This window comes from Gadus chalcogrammus, chromosome 7 (genome assembly GCF_026213295.1).
Source record: "Gadus chalcogrammus isolate NIFS_2021 chromosome 7, NIFS_Gcha_1.0, whole genome shotgun sequence".
Classification (NCBI taxonomy): domain Eukaryota; kingdom Metazoa; phylum Chordata; class Actinopteri; order Gadiformes; family Gadidae; genus Gadus; species Gadus chalcogrammus.
The window spans coordinates 31,260,830-31,272,512 of record NC_079418.1 but is presented as its reverse complement, the minus strand read 5'-3'; the positions used below and the strand labels follow the sequence as shown (position 1 = coordinate 31,272,512).

The window sequence follows — 11,683 nt, the reverse complement described above, 5'->3', positions numbered from 1 at the left end:
ACTCACAACAACAGCTCTGTCTTCTGGAAGGTTCTGACAACTGCAGCTGTAAACTTTCAGCCGCCATGTTGACCTTTAACCTCTCCTCACGCTCTCCTTGCACCAGGAGGCCTCCAGGTAGGCCTCTGTCATCAAGGTCTGACCCGGAACCTCCCAGCTGGATCCCAACCAACCGGCGACTAGCTCGCCTAACTAGCCTAGCTCGGCTAACTAGCCTAGCTCGCCTAACTAGCCTAGCTCGCCTAACTAGCCTAGCTCGCCTAACTAGTCAACACAAGACTCTAAATCAAATGAGCCTAAACTTTGTATTTTATTTCAATCTTTTTATTCTATTATGCTTGTTCTACTCAGTTTATATAGTGTTAAAGGTGGACATTATATTGGTACTATTATTAATAATACAAGGACCCTTGGGCACAGAAAGAAAACACCAACACTCAATGTTAATTTTCTATTTCCATTCATTTATTCTCACTCTTCCAAGTCAAGATCATAAATACGAAAAAATAAGACAATCAACCCAGAAGAGACATGAAATCAAAATTAACAAAAATACATCGGAAAAAGGCAGGCAGAAACCTCAGTGCTCATAAAGAAATAAACATTTAGTCTACATTGTGAAGACATGACAGTAATACATTATATTACAGTTCATATCGCATCATAGCGTATCAAACCGCTCTATGATGAACCATGACAGTAATAGATGATATTAAAGCTCATGTCTCATCATATCAAATCAAACGTGAAATGACGATTCTTCCCACGACTCCCAATTCGTGCCGTTAGGAATTAGCTGCAAGAGAATGAATTGTTTTAATGATATTGTACCGACACACAAATCTATTTTAACTTCATATTCCATCAATAGAATAAAATCAAGGCTCAGTAAAAGGTTCTTACCATAGGAAGCCTTCCTTAAAGTCAGTGAACTTGTGCCGGACCATGAATGAAGCGATGGCATCGGCTACCTGCAGACAAAATACACTTAAACTTAGCCATCACATCTGCTACCTGCAGACAAAGTACACTTAAACTTAGCCATCACATCTGCTACCTGCAGGCAAAATACACTTAAACTTAGCCATCACATCTGCTACCTGCAGACAAAATACACTTAAACTTAGCCATCACATCTGCTACCTGCAGGCAAAATACACTTAAACTTAGCCATCACATCTGCTACCTGCAGGCAAAATACACTTAAACTTAGCCATCACATCTGCTACCTGCAGACAAAATACACTTAAACTTAGCCATCACATCTGCTACCTGCAGACAAAGTACACTTAAACTTAGCCATCACATCTGCTACCTGCAGACAAAATACACTTAAACTTAGCCATCACATCTGCTACCTGCAGACAAAGTACACTTAAACTTAGCCATCACATCTGCTACCTGCAGGCAAAATACACTTAAACTTAGCCATCACATCTGCTACCTGCAGACAAAATACACTTAAACTTAGCCATCACATCTGCTACCTGCAGGCAAAATACACTTAAACTTAGCCATCACATCTGCTACCTGCAGGCAAAATACACTTAAACTTAGCCATCACATCTGCTACCTGCAGACAAAATACACTTAAACTTAGCCATCACATCTGCTACCTGCAGACAAAGTACACTTAAACTTAGCCATCACATCTGCTACCTGCAGACAAAATACACTTAAACTTAGCCATCACATCTGCTACCTGCAGACAAAATACACTTAAACTTAGCCATCACATCTGCTACCTGCAGGCAAAATACACTTAAACTTAGCCATCACATCTGCTACCTGCAGGCAAAATACACTTAAACTTAGCCATCACATCTGCTACCTGCAGACAAAGTACACTTAAACCTAGCCATCACATCTGCTACCTGCAGACAAAATACACTTAAACTTAGCCATCACATCTGCTACCTGCAGACAAAATACACTTAAACTTAGCCATCACATCTGCTACCTGCAGACAAAGTACACTTAAACTTAGCCATCACATCTGCTACCTGCAGACAAAATACACTTAAACTTAGCCATCACATCTGCTACCTGCAGACAAAATACACTTAAACTTAGCCATCACATCTGCTACCTGCAGGCAAAATACACTTAAACTTAGCCATCACATCTGCTACCTGCAGGCAAAATACACTTAAACTTAGCCATCACATCTGCTACCTGCAGGCAAAATACACTTAAACTTAGCCATCACATCTGCTACCTGCAGGCAAAATACACTTAAACTTAGCCATCACATCTGCTACCTGCAGGCAAAATACACTTAAACTTAGCCATCACATCTGCTACCTGCAGGCAAAATACACTTAAACTTAGCCATCACATCTGCTACCTGCAGGCAAAATACACTTAAACTTAGCCATCACATCTGCTACCTGCAGGCAAAATACACTTAAACTTAGCCATCACATCTGCTACCTGCAGGCAAAGTACACTTAAACTTAGCCATCACATCTGCTACCTGCAGGCAAAATACACTTAAACTTAGCCATCACATCTGCTACCTGCAGGCAAAATACACTTAAACTTAGCCATCACATCTGCTACCTGCAGACAAAATACACTTAAATGATATCTATAGCTAAACCCTTTGTCATAAAGGGTAAGTGAAGGGTAAATTAAGGGTAGAAAGGGTTAACTAAGGATTAGTGAAGAGTTAGTTAAGGGTAGGCAGGGTTCATTAAGGGTTAGTGAAGGAAGTGCAGGGTTAGTTAAAGTTTAGTGAATGTAAAGTAGGGTTAGTTAAACTTTAGTGGAGAGTTTGTAAAGGGAGGTTGAGTTAAAGGTTAGTTAAAGGTTAGTAAAGGGAGGGTTAGTTAAGGGTTAGTGAAGGGAGGGTTTGTTAATGGATAGTGACGGGTCAGTGAATGGAGGGTTAGTTAAGGGTTAGTGAATGGAGGGTTAGTTAAGGGTTAGTGATGGGAGGGTTAGTTAACGGTTAGTGAAGGGAGGGTTAGTTAAGGGTTAGTGAAGGGAGGGATAGTGAAGGGAGGGTTACTTAAGGGTTAGTGAAGGGAGGGTTAGTTAAGGGTAAGTGATGGGAGGGTTAGTTAAGGATTCATGAAGGGGGGGTTAGTTAAGGGAGGGTTAATTAAGGGTCAGTGAAGGGAGGGTTAGTTAAGGGTTAATGAAGGGAGGGTTAGTTAAGGGTTAGTGAAGGGAGGGTTAGTTAAGGGTTAGTGAAGGGAGGGTTAGTGAAGGGAGGGTTAGTTAAGGGTTAGTGAAGGGAGGGTTAGTGAAGGGAGGGTTAGTTAAGGGTTAGTGAAGGGAGGGTTAGTGAAGGGAGGGTTAGTTAAGGGTTAGTGAAGGGAGGGTTAGTGAAGGGAGGGTTAGTTAAGGGTTAGTGAAGGGAGGGTTAGTTAAGGGAGGGTTAGTTAAGGGTTAGTGAAGGGAGGGTTAGTGAAGGGAGGGTTAGTTAAGGGAGGGTTAGTTAAGGGGGGCTGACCTTGTCTGGGGCGTCTTCGTGGACGGCGTGTCCACACTGAGGGAGGACCTGGAGCTGGAACTTCCCTGAGGGGTGGAGATCATTCACGGGTCAGGTCTTTTGTTTATAATATAGATCACATGTCCTTTGTGTGTGCTCTGAGTGAGACTACGTTACCCACCTTGCATCTGTCCGATGGTCAGGTCTTTGTCCAGCCGGTCCACTCCTACAACACAACACATCAGCACTCCTTCTCAACTGTGCTCACATTGTCTATGAATGAAGCCATGATCCACTTCATCCACAGTTGAATAAGACAGTATGTGTGTGTGTGTGTGTGTGTGTGTGTGTGTGTGTGTGTGTGTGTGTGTGTGTGTGTGTGTGTGTGTGTGTGTGTGTGTGTGTGTGTGTGTGTGTGTGTGTGTGTGTGTGTGTGTATAGGTGTGTGTGTGTGTGGGGGGGGGGGGGGGGGGGGGGGGGGTACCTGCGAGGAGGAGGAGCTTGGGGGAGGTGCAGGAGAGGAAGAGGGCTGACAGACCTCTGAACCAACCGGTCCAGAACCGCTCAGTCCTGGAGAGATCCACCCGCCACTCAAACACACTGCTGCGCTGTCTCTAGAGGGAGGGAGGGAATGAAGGAAAGAAAGAAGGAAAGAAGGAAAGAAAGAAAGAAAGAAAGAAAGAAAGAAAGAAAGAAAGAAAGAAAGAAAGAAAGAAAGAAAGAAAGAAAGAGAGAGAGAGAGGGAGACAGAGAGAGAGGGAGACAGAGAGAGAGAGAGAAAGAAAGAAAGAAAGAAAGAAAGAAAGAAAGAAAGAAAGAAAGAAAGAAAGAAAGAAAGAAAGAGAGAGAGAGAGGGAGACAGAGAGAGAGGGAGAGAGAGAGAGAGGGAGACAGAGAGAGAGGGAGACAGAGAGAGATCGAGACCCACAATCAGCCACTGGGAGGCGCCAGTTGACCGCTGCCAGTTCAATGGATTAACTGCCATTAATATAAACAACTGAATAAAGTGTTGATGAATCATGAATAGAACAGACAGACAGAGAGACAGACAGACAGAGACACAGACAGAGTCAGAGACAGACAGACAGACAGACAGAGAGAGATTCAGACAGGCAGACAGACAGACCCATGTCCCACCTCTTGTTCTTCCTCCTTCAACCGCTTGCTGTTGGATTGTTCCTCGCCCTCCTGCTCTTCCTCCTCCTCTTCCTCCTCCAGGATCCCCCCTCCGATGGTGTTGGTCTCCCCCGCCCTCCTGCCTTGCTCCTCCTGCCTGGACGGTGGAAGAACAACGCTCATTGAACAACGTTAAAGCTGCCCTATGCGTGCCTGTCCTCCCCTCATCGGCCACTGGGGGCTCCAGTGAGGCTACGGTTATGTGTCGTTAGCTGTGTCGTTAGCCGTGTCTTTTTTATGTCGACGCCTCAAGAGAGGTTGTTTCCCACGGTTACCAAGGCTACAGGATTCTGCTATATGTCTTCAGCCAGGTAACCCCAGAATGTTTTTACATGACCTTATCAAATCAAAACATGCTGGATTTAACAAGTGGCGTTAAGACAGGCTTCAGATATTTTTGTGGATGATATATATGATTGTGTGCTTTGTATAATACTTTATGTTGTACGATATAGGTCATGTATGTTGTATAGTAATGTATTTTGTATGATATAGGTCATGTATGTGGTGTAGTACTGCATGTTGTATGATATAGGTAATGTATGTTATATGATCATGTACGTTGTATGATATAGGACATGTTTGCTGTATGATATAGGTAATATATGTTGTATGATATAGGTCATGTATGTTGTACGATATACGTCATGTATGTTGTGTGATATAGGTCATGCACGCTGTATGATATAGGTCATGTATGTTGTGTGATATAGGTCATGTATGTTGTATGATATAGGTCATGCACGCTGTATGATATAGGTAATTACGTTGTATGATATAGGTCATGTATGTTGCACGATATAGGTCATGTATGTTGTACGATATAGGTCATGTATGTTGTATGATATAGGTCATGTATGTTGTATGATGGTGTCATGAGGACCCAGACTCACTTCTTCACCTGTCCCCCCATGGATACGCGGGCTGACTCGATGTTCCGGATCTGTCCGCTCTTCACACTGGGAGAGAGATCGCCATGGAAACCACAGTTTATTTGCCGCTGTCCTCAGCTTATCACGGTGCATGTATGTGACGTATAAATCCCTCGATACGTAAATGAAGGCTATGTTAGCATGTTGAGCGGAGGCATGGTTGAGTCTTGTGGATCTTGTTTGAATCACAGACCGACGGCTTGATGGGGTTCTCTTACAGAGCCACTGGTTCAGCTGGGGTTCTCTTACAGAGCCAGTGAACCCACTGGTTCAGCTGGGGTTCTCTTACAGAGCCAGTGAACCCACTGGTTCAGCTGGGGTTCTCTTACAGAGCCAGTGAACCCACTGGTTCAGCTGGAGTCCTCTTAAAGAGCCGTTATAATGAGCGATGGTGTCTTTAAAATGTGCCACACACCGTAGCGTTAGACTAAAGGTGTCAGGGAACCCTAACGACCCCGACACAGATTAATATAGAAACCTAAACAATGTTAAACTTGATGTTATTTAGCGTATCTCTCACCTCCACTCAATGGCGTTCTCCAAGGACTTGAAGGTCTTCGGACGACTCCGTAGGAAGCTCTGCATGCTGTTGAGGGCCTCCATCGCGGTGCCTGCACACAGGGAACCCAGACTCAGACTGTGAACCACAACATGTAACATACAGACAACATACAACCCACAAGCTGGTGCCTGCACCCAGGTAATGCTCACTCAGACACCTACAACAACATACTACAAAATACATGCCTATAATATACCACTACATGTGACATATGACAGCATCATGGTATTGATGTTGACATGTTGAGGCACGCTACAACATTTGACAATGCACAACAACGTGTAACACACATGACAACATACAGCAGGCTGTTGCCACAGCAACCACTCTATTTTAAATACCCCCCCCCCCAGTACCTTCCACCACGTCGATGACACACAGGCCCAGCAGGGACGGGATGTGATTGGCTGCGGCCGCGTGGACGGCGATAGCCCCGCCCATGCTGTGTCCAATCATCAGGATGGGGGGCGGGGCATCCCCGTACAGAACCTCCACCACCTTACTGATGTCACTTCACATTTGCATAATGATAATGTCATTCTCATGTTCCCATAATATTAATATCATTCTCATATTCGCAAAATAACAATACCATTCCCATATTCACATAATAATAATAAATATAACTTAATATTCACTGAATAATATTATTCATATACTGTATATGTTTCATATTCACATAACTCCCATTCCCATAACTAAACATCTCATTCTCATTCATTGTGTCTACAGACTCCGTATTAAACCACATTTTACATGTGAAACTCTGGTATGATGCGAGGTACCAGGAAATAGAAGTTGCGAATCGGAATATCCTAGATTGTGCGTCTGAGAGGCACAGTTTGACCGAAGAAAAATAAAATGTCAGAGAAAATGCTCTTTTGCATGCCGTCACCTCATTGGTTAAACTGCTCAGACTGCGTACCTGGCCATGGTCTCAGCGGACAGGTCTTCAGAGTCCTGCACCTTGGTGTCTCCTGCAGGAGACCACAGACCATGTCATGAAGAACCAACACATCATCATCTGGTTCCACCAGGGGAACCCTGAGGAGAACCAACACATCATCATCTGGTTCCACCACTAGGAGAACCAACACATCATCATCTGGTTCCACCACTAGGAGAACCAACACATCATCATCTTGTTCCACTTCTAAAGGAACCCTGAGCAGAACCAACCCATCATGGTTCTGCGTCCCTCAGCCTCTGGTTGAGGGGCGCAGAGCAGCCGTTGTTGTCAGGATGTGAGTCAGCTCGGCCGGGCTGGCCTGAGACGCTTGTGACGCGCGTCTCTGAGACAATACTTATTGAGTTTCTAGGTTCTAATGGCTCCAGTCTTGTCTGCTGTTCTCCTCACCGTGACCTCGGAGATCCATGGCAACGACCCTGCAGTTGATCCGGTCACAAATCACCGCCTACAAACCAGTGATACACAATATACACATGTTACATACAAGATACACATGTTACATACAAGATACACATGTTACATACAAGATACACCTGTTACATACAAGATACACCTGTTACATACAAGATACACCTGTTACATACAAGATACACATTTTACATACAACATACGTGTTAACATACAACATGCTACATACAATATACATGTTGCATGTGACACGTGTGTTACAGACAATAACCGTGTAAAATACAATAACCATGTTACATAGAACATACACGTGCTACATACAACATACATGTTACATACAACATGCATCAGCTACATACAACATACATGTTACATACAATATACATGTCACATACAACATACACGTGACATGCAACATGCATGTTACATACAACATACATGTTACATACAGCATACAACATACATGTCGCATACAACATACATGTTACATACAGCATACAACATACATGTCACATACAGCAATGTTACATACAACATACATGTTACATTCAACATAAACGTTCCACAGACAACCCTGTGCGGCGCTACGTGCGACTCACGGTGAAGACGGCCCAGGACAGCGCGGAGTGGCCTCCTCCGTGGAGCAGCAGGAGCACCGGCCCTTGGGAGCCGCTGCAGTACAGCCGGAACACGTGGGGCCCGAGTCAAGGAGCCACACACACCTTAGAGGGCCCTGAGTCACCTGGCCTGAGTCGCCTGGCCTGAGTCGCCTGGCCTGAGTCGCCTGGCCTGAGTCGCCTGGCCTGAGTCGCCTGGCCTGAGTCGCCTGGCCTGAGTCGCCTGGCCTGAGTCGCCTGGCCTGAGCCGCCTGCCCTGAGTCGCCTGGCCTGAGTCGCCTGGCCTGAGTCGCCTGGCCTGAGTCACCTGGCCCGAGTCACCTGGCTTGAGTCACCTGGCCCTGAGTCACCTGGCCTGAGTCACCTGGCCTGAGTCGCCTGGCCCGAGTCGCCTGGCCCGGGTCCCCTGGCATGAGTCCCCTGGCCTGAGTCATGTCGTCGTCAGGCAACATGCACCGATCAAATGAACCCTCTCTAAGCTGTGTTTGTGGTGAGACTGCGTCTCCTAGGTTACGGCTGTAGCCGTAGCAACCCCAGGCGGAAGGGGAGGAGCAAGGATATGTCTTTCCCGCCGTTGGTCTCCACCTCCACGTCCTCGATGGTCTGGAAGTAGCAGCTCCAGCCCAGCGGGCTGAAGTCCCGCTTCCGGCCGGGTCTGAGGAAGACAGCACAGCCGCGGCGGCCATGTTGGAACAATGCTCCGGTTAGAACACACACACACACACACACAACAGGGCGCAAGAAGTCAGGGTTAGGGGACATTTTGTTGTGAATTTAACAGTTAAATATAGAAGAAAGAGACTTACTGGCTGGCTGGCACTGACAATCACTTTCATAGCCAAAATGATTCATTATTAGTTTATTTTATATAAGCTTGTACTGCGTTTAAACTGCATTATATGTTTCCCCCCCCCAAACACACACACACACACACACACACACTGCTCGTCGTGACTGACTCGGCTCTCCATCAGATCCCCTTAGAGACCCAGGGATCCTAGAGACCCAGGTATAGAGTCTCACAGAAGTCTGGTCCTGCTATTGTTCAGACGAGTTATCGTTCACATCGTCACATGATGCGTGAGGTTAACATGAGGTTAGACATTAATACAAAACTGACAGCAGTGAGTTTGTCCATCAGATCAAAGATGAAGCAAGCCTTCAACAAGCCAGCAGCAGTCCATAGGGGATCTGCAACGGATAAATGATTACAATGAATTGCCACTGGTCAGATAGGAGGAGGTTGTATATATTACTCTTTGGTCCCAGAAGATCCAGTGATTGTAATAACAAAGCTCATCTTAACGGATATGAAGTGAATAGACTGAGTTAAGTGACTCTGACAGTTACCCCGGGGGAGTAGTTTGACATAGTTGACAGCCCACTAAAATAACCTGTGATAAACTACAAGTCTCACCCCATCCTCATCTTGGAGCCCGCCTGCAGCCCACCTGCCGCGGGCGGGCGGCTAGACAGCAGGTTCAGGTGCAGTTGCTTTTCCATCCCGGTGGCTACGGACAATGTCCAGTCATGAACCGTCAGACTCTCTCTTCTGTGAAATGGGATTTCGGTAGATTACAGCAGAAAATACGAGAAATCCTGACGCACAACTGAGTACATTTCATACCCCAGACGTCACTTCGACGAGCTCTTCTTCTCCGTGTGACGCGGCCCCGCTCCCGCCCCCTGCTGGCCGAGCGGCGCCACTACACGGCTCCATCTCTGGAGGAGGACGTTTAGGGGACAACAGCGCCCCCAGCGGGCCGAGGTCGGGAAGGACATGACACAATGACGTCATGACGCTGAGGATTTCCTCTCACTGCCTCAGACATAACAGAATGAGAGTGAGCCAAAAGTAAAAAGGTTATGACGGTTATGAAATGGAGAAAATGTCGTTTTTATGTAATGCTTAAAATAGTCTACTCGACACGCGCTTGCACACACACCTACGCTATGCTTACGGAGTGTGTTCTGGGTGTATTTATAGTTTGTGAACTGTTCCCAACAACATGGAGTAACGGTTCTCAATGCACAGTCACGAGTCGTCATGATGCTTGTTTACCAGTGTGTGTGTGTGTGTGTGTGTGTGTGTGTGTGTGTGTGTGTGTGTGTGTGTGTGTGTGTGTGTGTGTGTGTGTGTGTGTGTGTGTGTGTGTGTGTGTGTGGGGGTTTGTATGTGTGTCTGCGTGTGTGTGTTTGTATGTGTGTGTGTGCGTGTTTGGGTTAAAGGGTATTCACTCTTACAGCCTCACTTAGAAATTCATGGTTCAGCTGGAAAAGACAGGAAGCACCCTCTCCCTCTCTCTCTCTCTCTCTCTCTCTCTCTCTCTCTCTCTCTCTCACTCTCACTCTCACCCAATCCGTCTCTCTCCCTCTCACCGTCTCTCACAGTCTAACTTTCAACTTCTCTCCCTCTCTCTCTCTTCCTCTCTCTCCCTCTTTCCTTGCACATGTCATCTGCACCAGTGTGTGTGTGTGTGTGTGTGTGTGTGTGTGTGTGTGTGTGTGTGTGTGTGTGTGTGTGTGTGTGTGTGTGTGTGTGTGTGTGTGTGTGTGTGTGTCTGTGTGTGTGTGTGTGTGTTGTGTCCCCTTTAACCTCGTTCTTCAAACCAGAGTAGACCAGTTCCACTGACGCACAGGTGTGGTTGGCATGGAACATATTTTATAAAAACACATTTATATATAGAATCATTTGCAGAACATATCTATATTTCATAGAACATTTATAATAAAACATATTTATAGATAGAATAAAGTACATAAAGAACCTATCCATATATCATAGAACATTATAAAACAATTATAAAAAGTAAAAATTATTTACACAAAGAACCTATAAAGAACATGTCCATATATCATAGAACATACGTGCATATAGAACATATCTAGAACATGTCTACATATAACATATCTATCTATCATAGAATATATGAACATCACTTTATACATGACAACACATGTTCACGTGTAAATCCCGTTACATCATAGGTGTCCAGGAGAATGGTTTGTTTTGAGGCCATCGCGTGTGCAGACCGGTGACCTTTGACCTGATGAGCAGGCACATGTCAGAAGGAAGGCATGCAGGCATGCCCATAAAATGTCCATGATAAATCCCACCCCTCTGCTCTGCCGAGACATATCCCAGCCCCCTCCTCCCTTCCACAAACACACACTCTCATACCCAAACATCTCCAAACAACATCCTTCTATGATTCAGACTCAGACCTCCACCCAGCTCTCCATCACCCGCCTGGTGGAGCAGAAGCTCCAGCAGATAGACGGGCAATCCAGCGGGCGCCTCCTATTGGTGGAGCTCGGGTCTGCAGCGTTGTATAACGTCTCCGGGGGTTAGGGGGGTTGACCCCGTTCTTAACTACTGAGTTATGAGGGTACAGGCTGAACCCTTCGTCACCATGGGAACACCCATTCCCCCCCCCCCCCCGAACCGCTGAAACACTCTGATGACCAGGCCCCCACGTCGACCAATAGGAAGGGGCGCTGGCCTTCACTGGCCATGTGAGCGAGGATGTGTTTGTGCACTGTACATTCTTTCTATTCTGTAGCTATATGTGCACAAAG

At 45.9% G+C, this 11,683-nt stretch overlaps 1 protein-coding gene across 1 annotated transcript; it reads right to left on the bottom strand.

Annotated features, from left to right (window-relative positions):
• Window positions 1-430: 430 nt before the first annotated feature.
• ppme1 (protein phosphatase methylesterase 1) lies at window positions 431-9,785 on the bottom strand. The gene is made up of 14 exons (XM_056595558.1): window positions 9,522-9,785; window positions 8,668-8,759; window positions 8,087-8,181; window positions 7,467-7,524; window positions 7,035-7,086; window positions 6,466-6,620; window positions 6,068-6,158; window positions 5,509-5,574; window positions 4,577-4,712; window positions 3,924-4,053; window positions 3,621-3,665; window positions 3,461-3,525; window positions 904-971; window positions 431-796 (listed from the first exon to the last, which is right to left on the bottom strand). The coding sequence occupies exons 1-14, from the start codon at window positions 9,605-9,607 to the stop codon at window positions 793-795; spliced, it is 1,143 nt and encodes a 380-aa protein (XP_056451533.1). The 5' UTR covers window positions 9,608-9,785; the 3' UTR covers window positions 431-792.
• Between the last annotated feature and the right edge of the window lie 1,898 nt (window positions 9,786-11,683).

What these genes read in the sequence shown, in the direction of transcription:
- ppme1 (XM_056595558.1), bottom strand. Translation starts at nt 9,607, where the DNA reads ATGGAAAAGCAACTGCACCTGAACCTGCTGTCTAGCCGCCCGCCCGCG. An exon ending in CATGGATCTCCGAGGTCACG is followed by an intron (nt 7,087 to 7,466) that starts GTGAGGAGAACA and finishes GGTCTCCTGCAG; the next exon opens with GAGACACCAAGGTGCAGGAC. An exon ending in GACCATCGGACAGATGCAAG is followed by an intron (nt 3,526 to 3,620) that starts GTGGGTAACGTA and finishes TCCACCCCTCAG; the next exon opens with GGAAGTTCCAGCTCCAGGTC.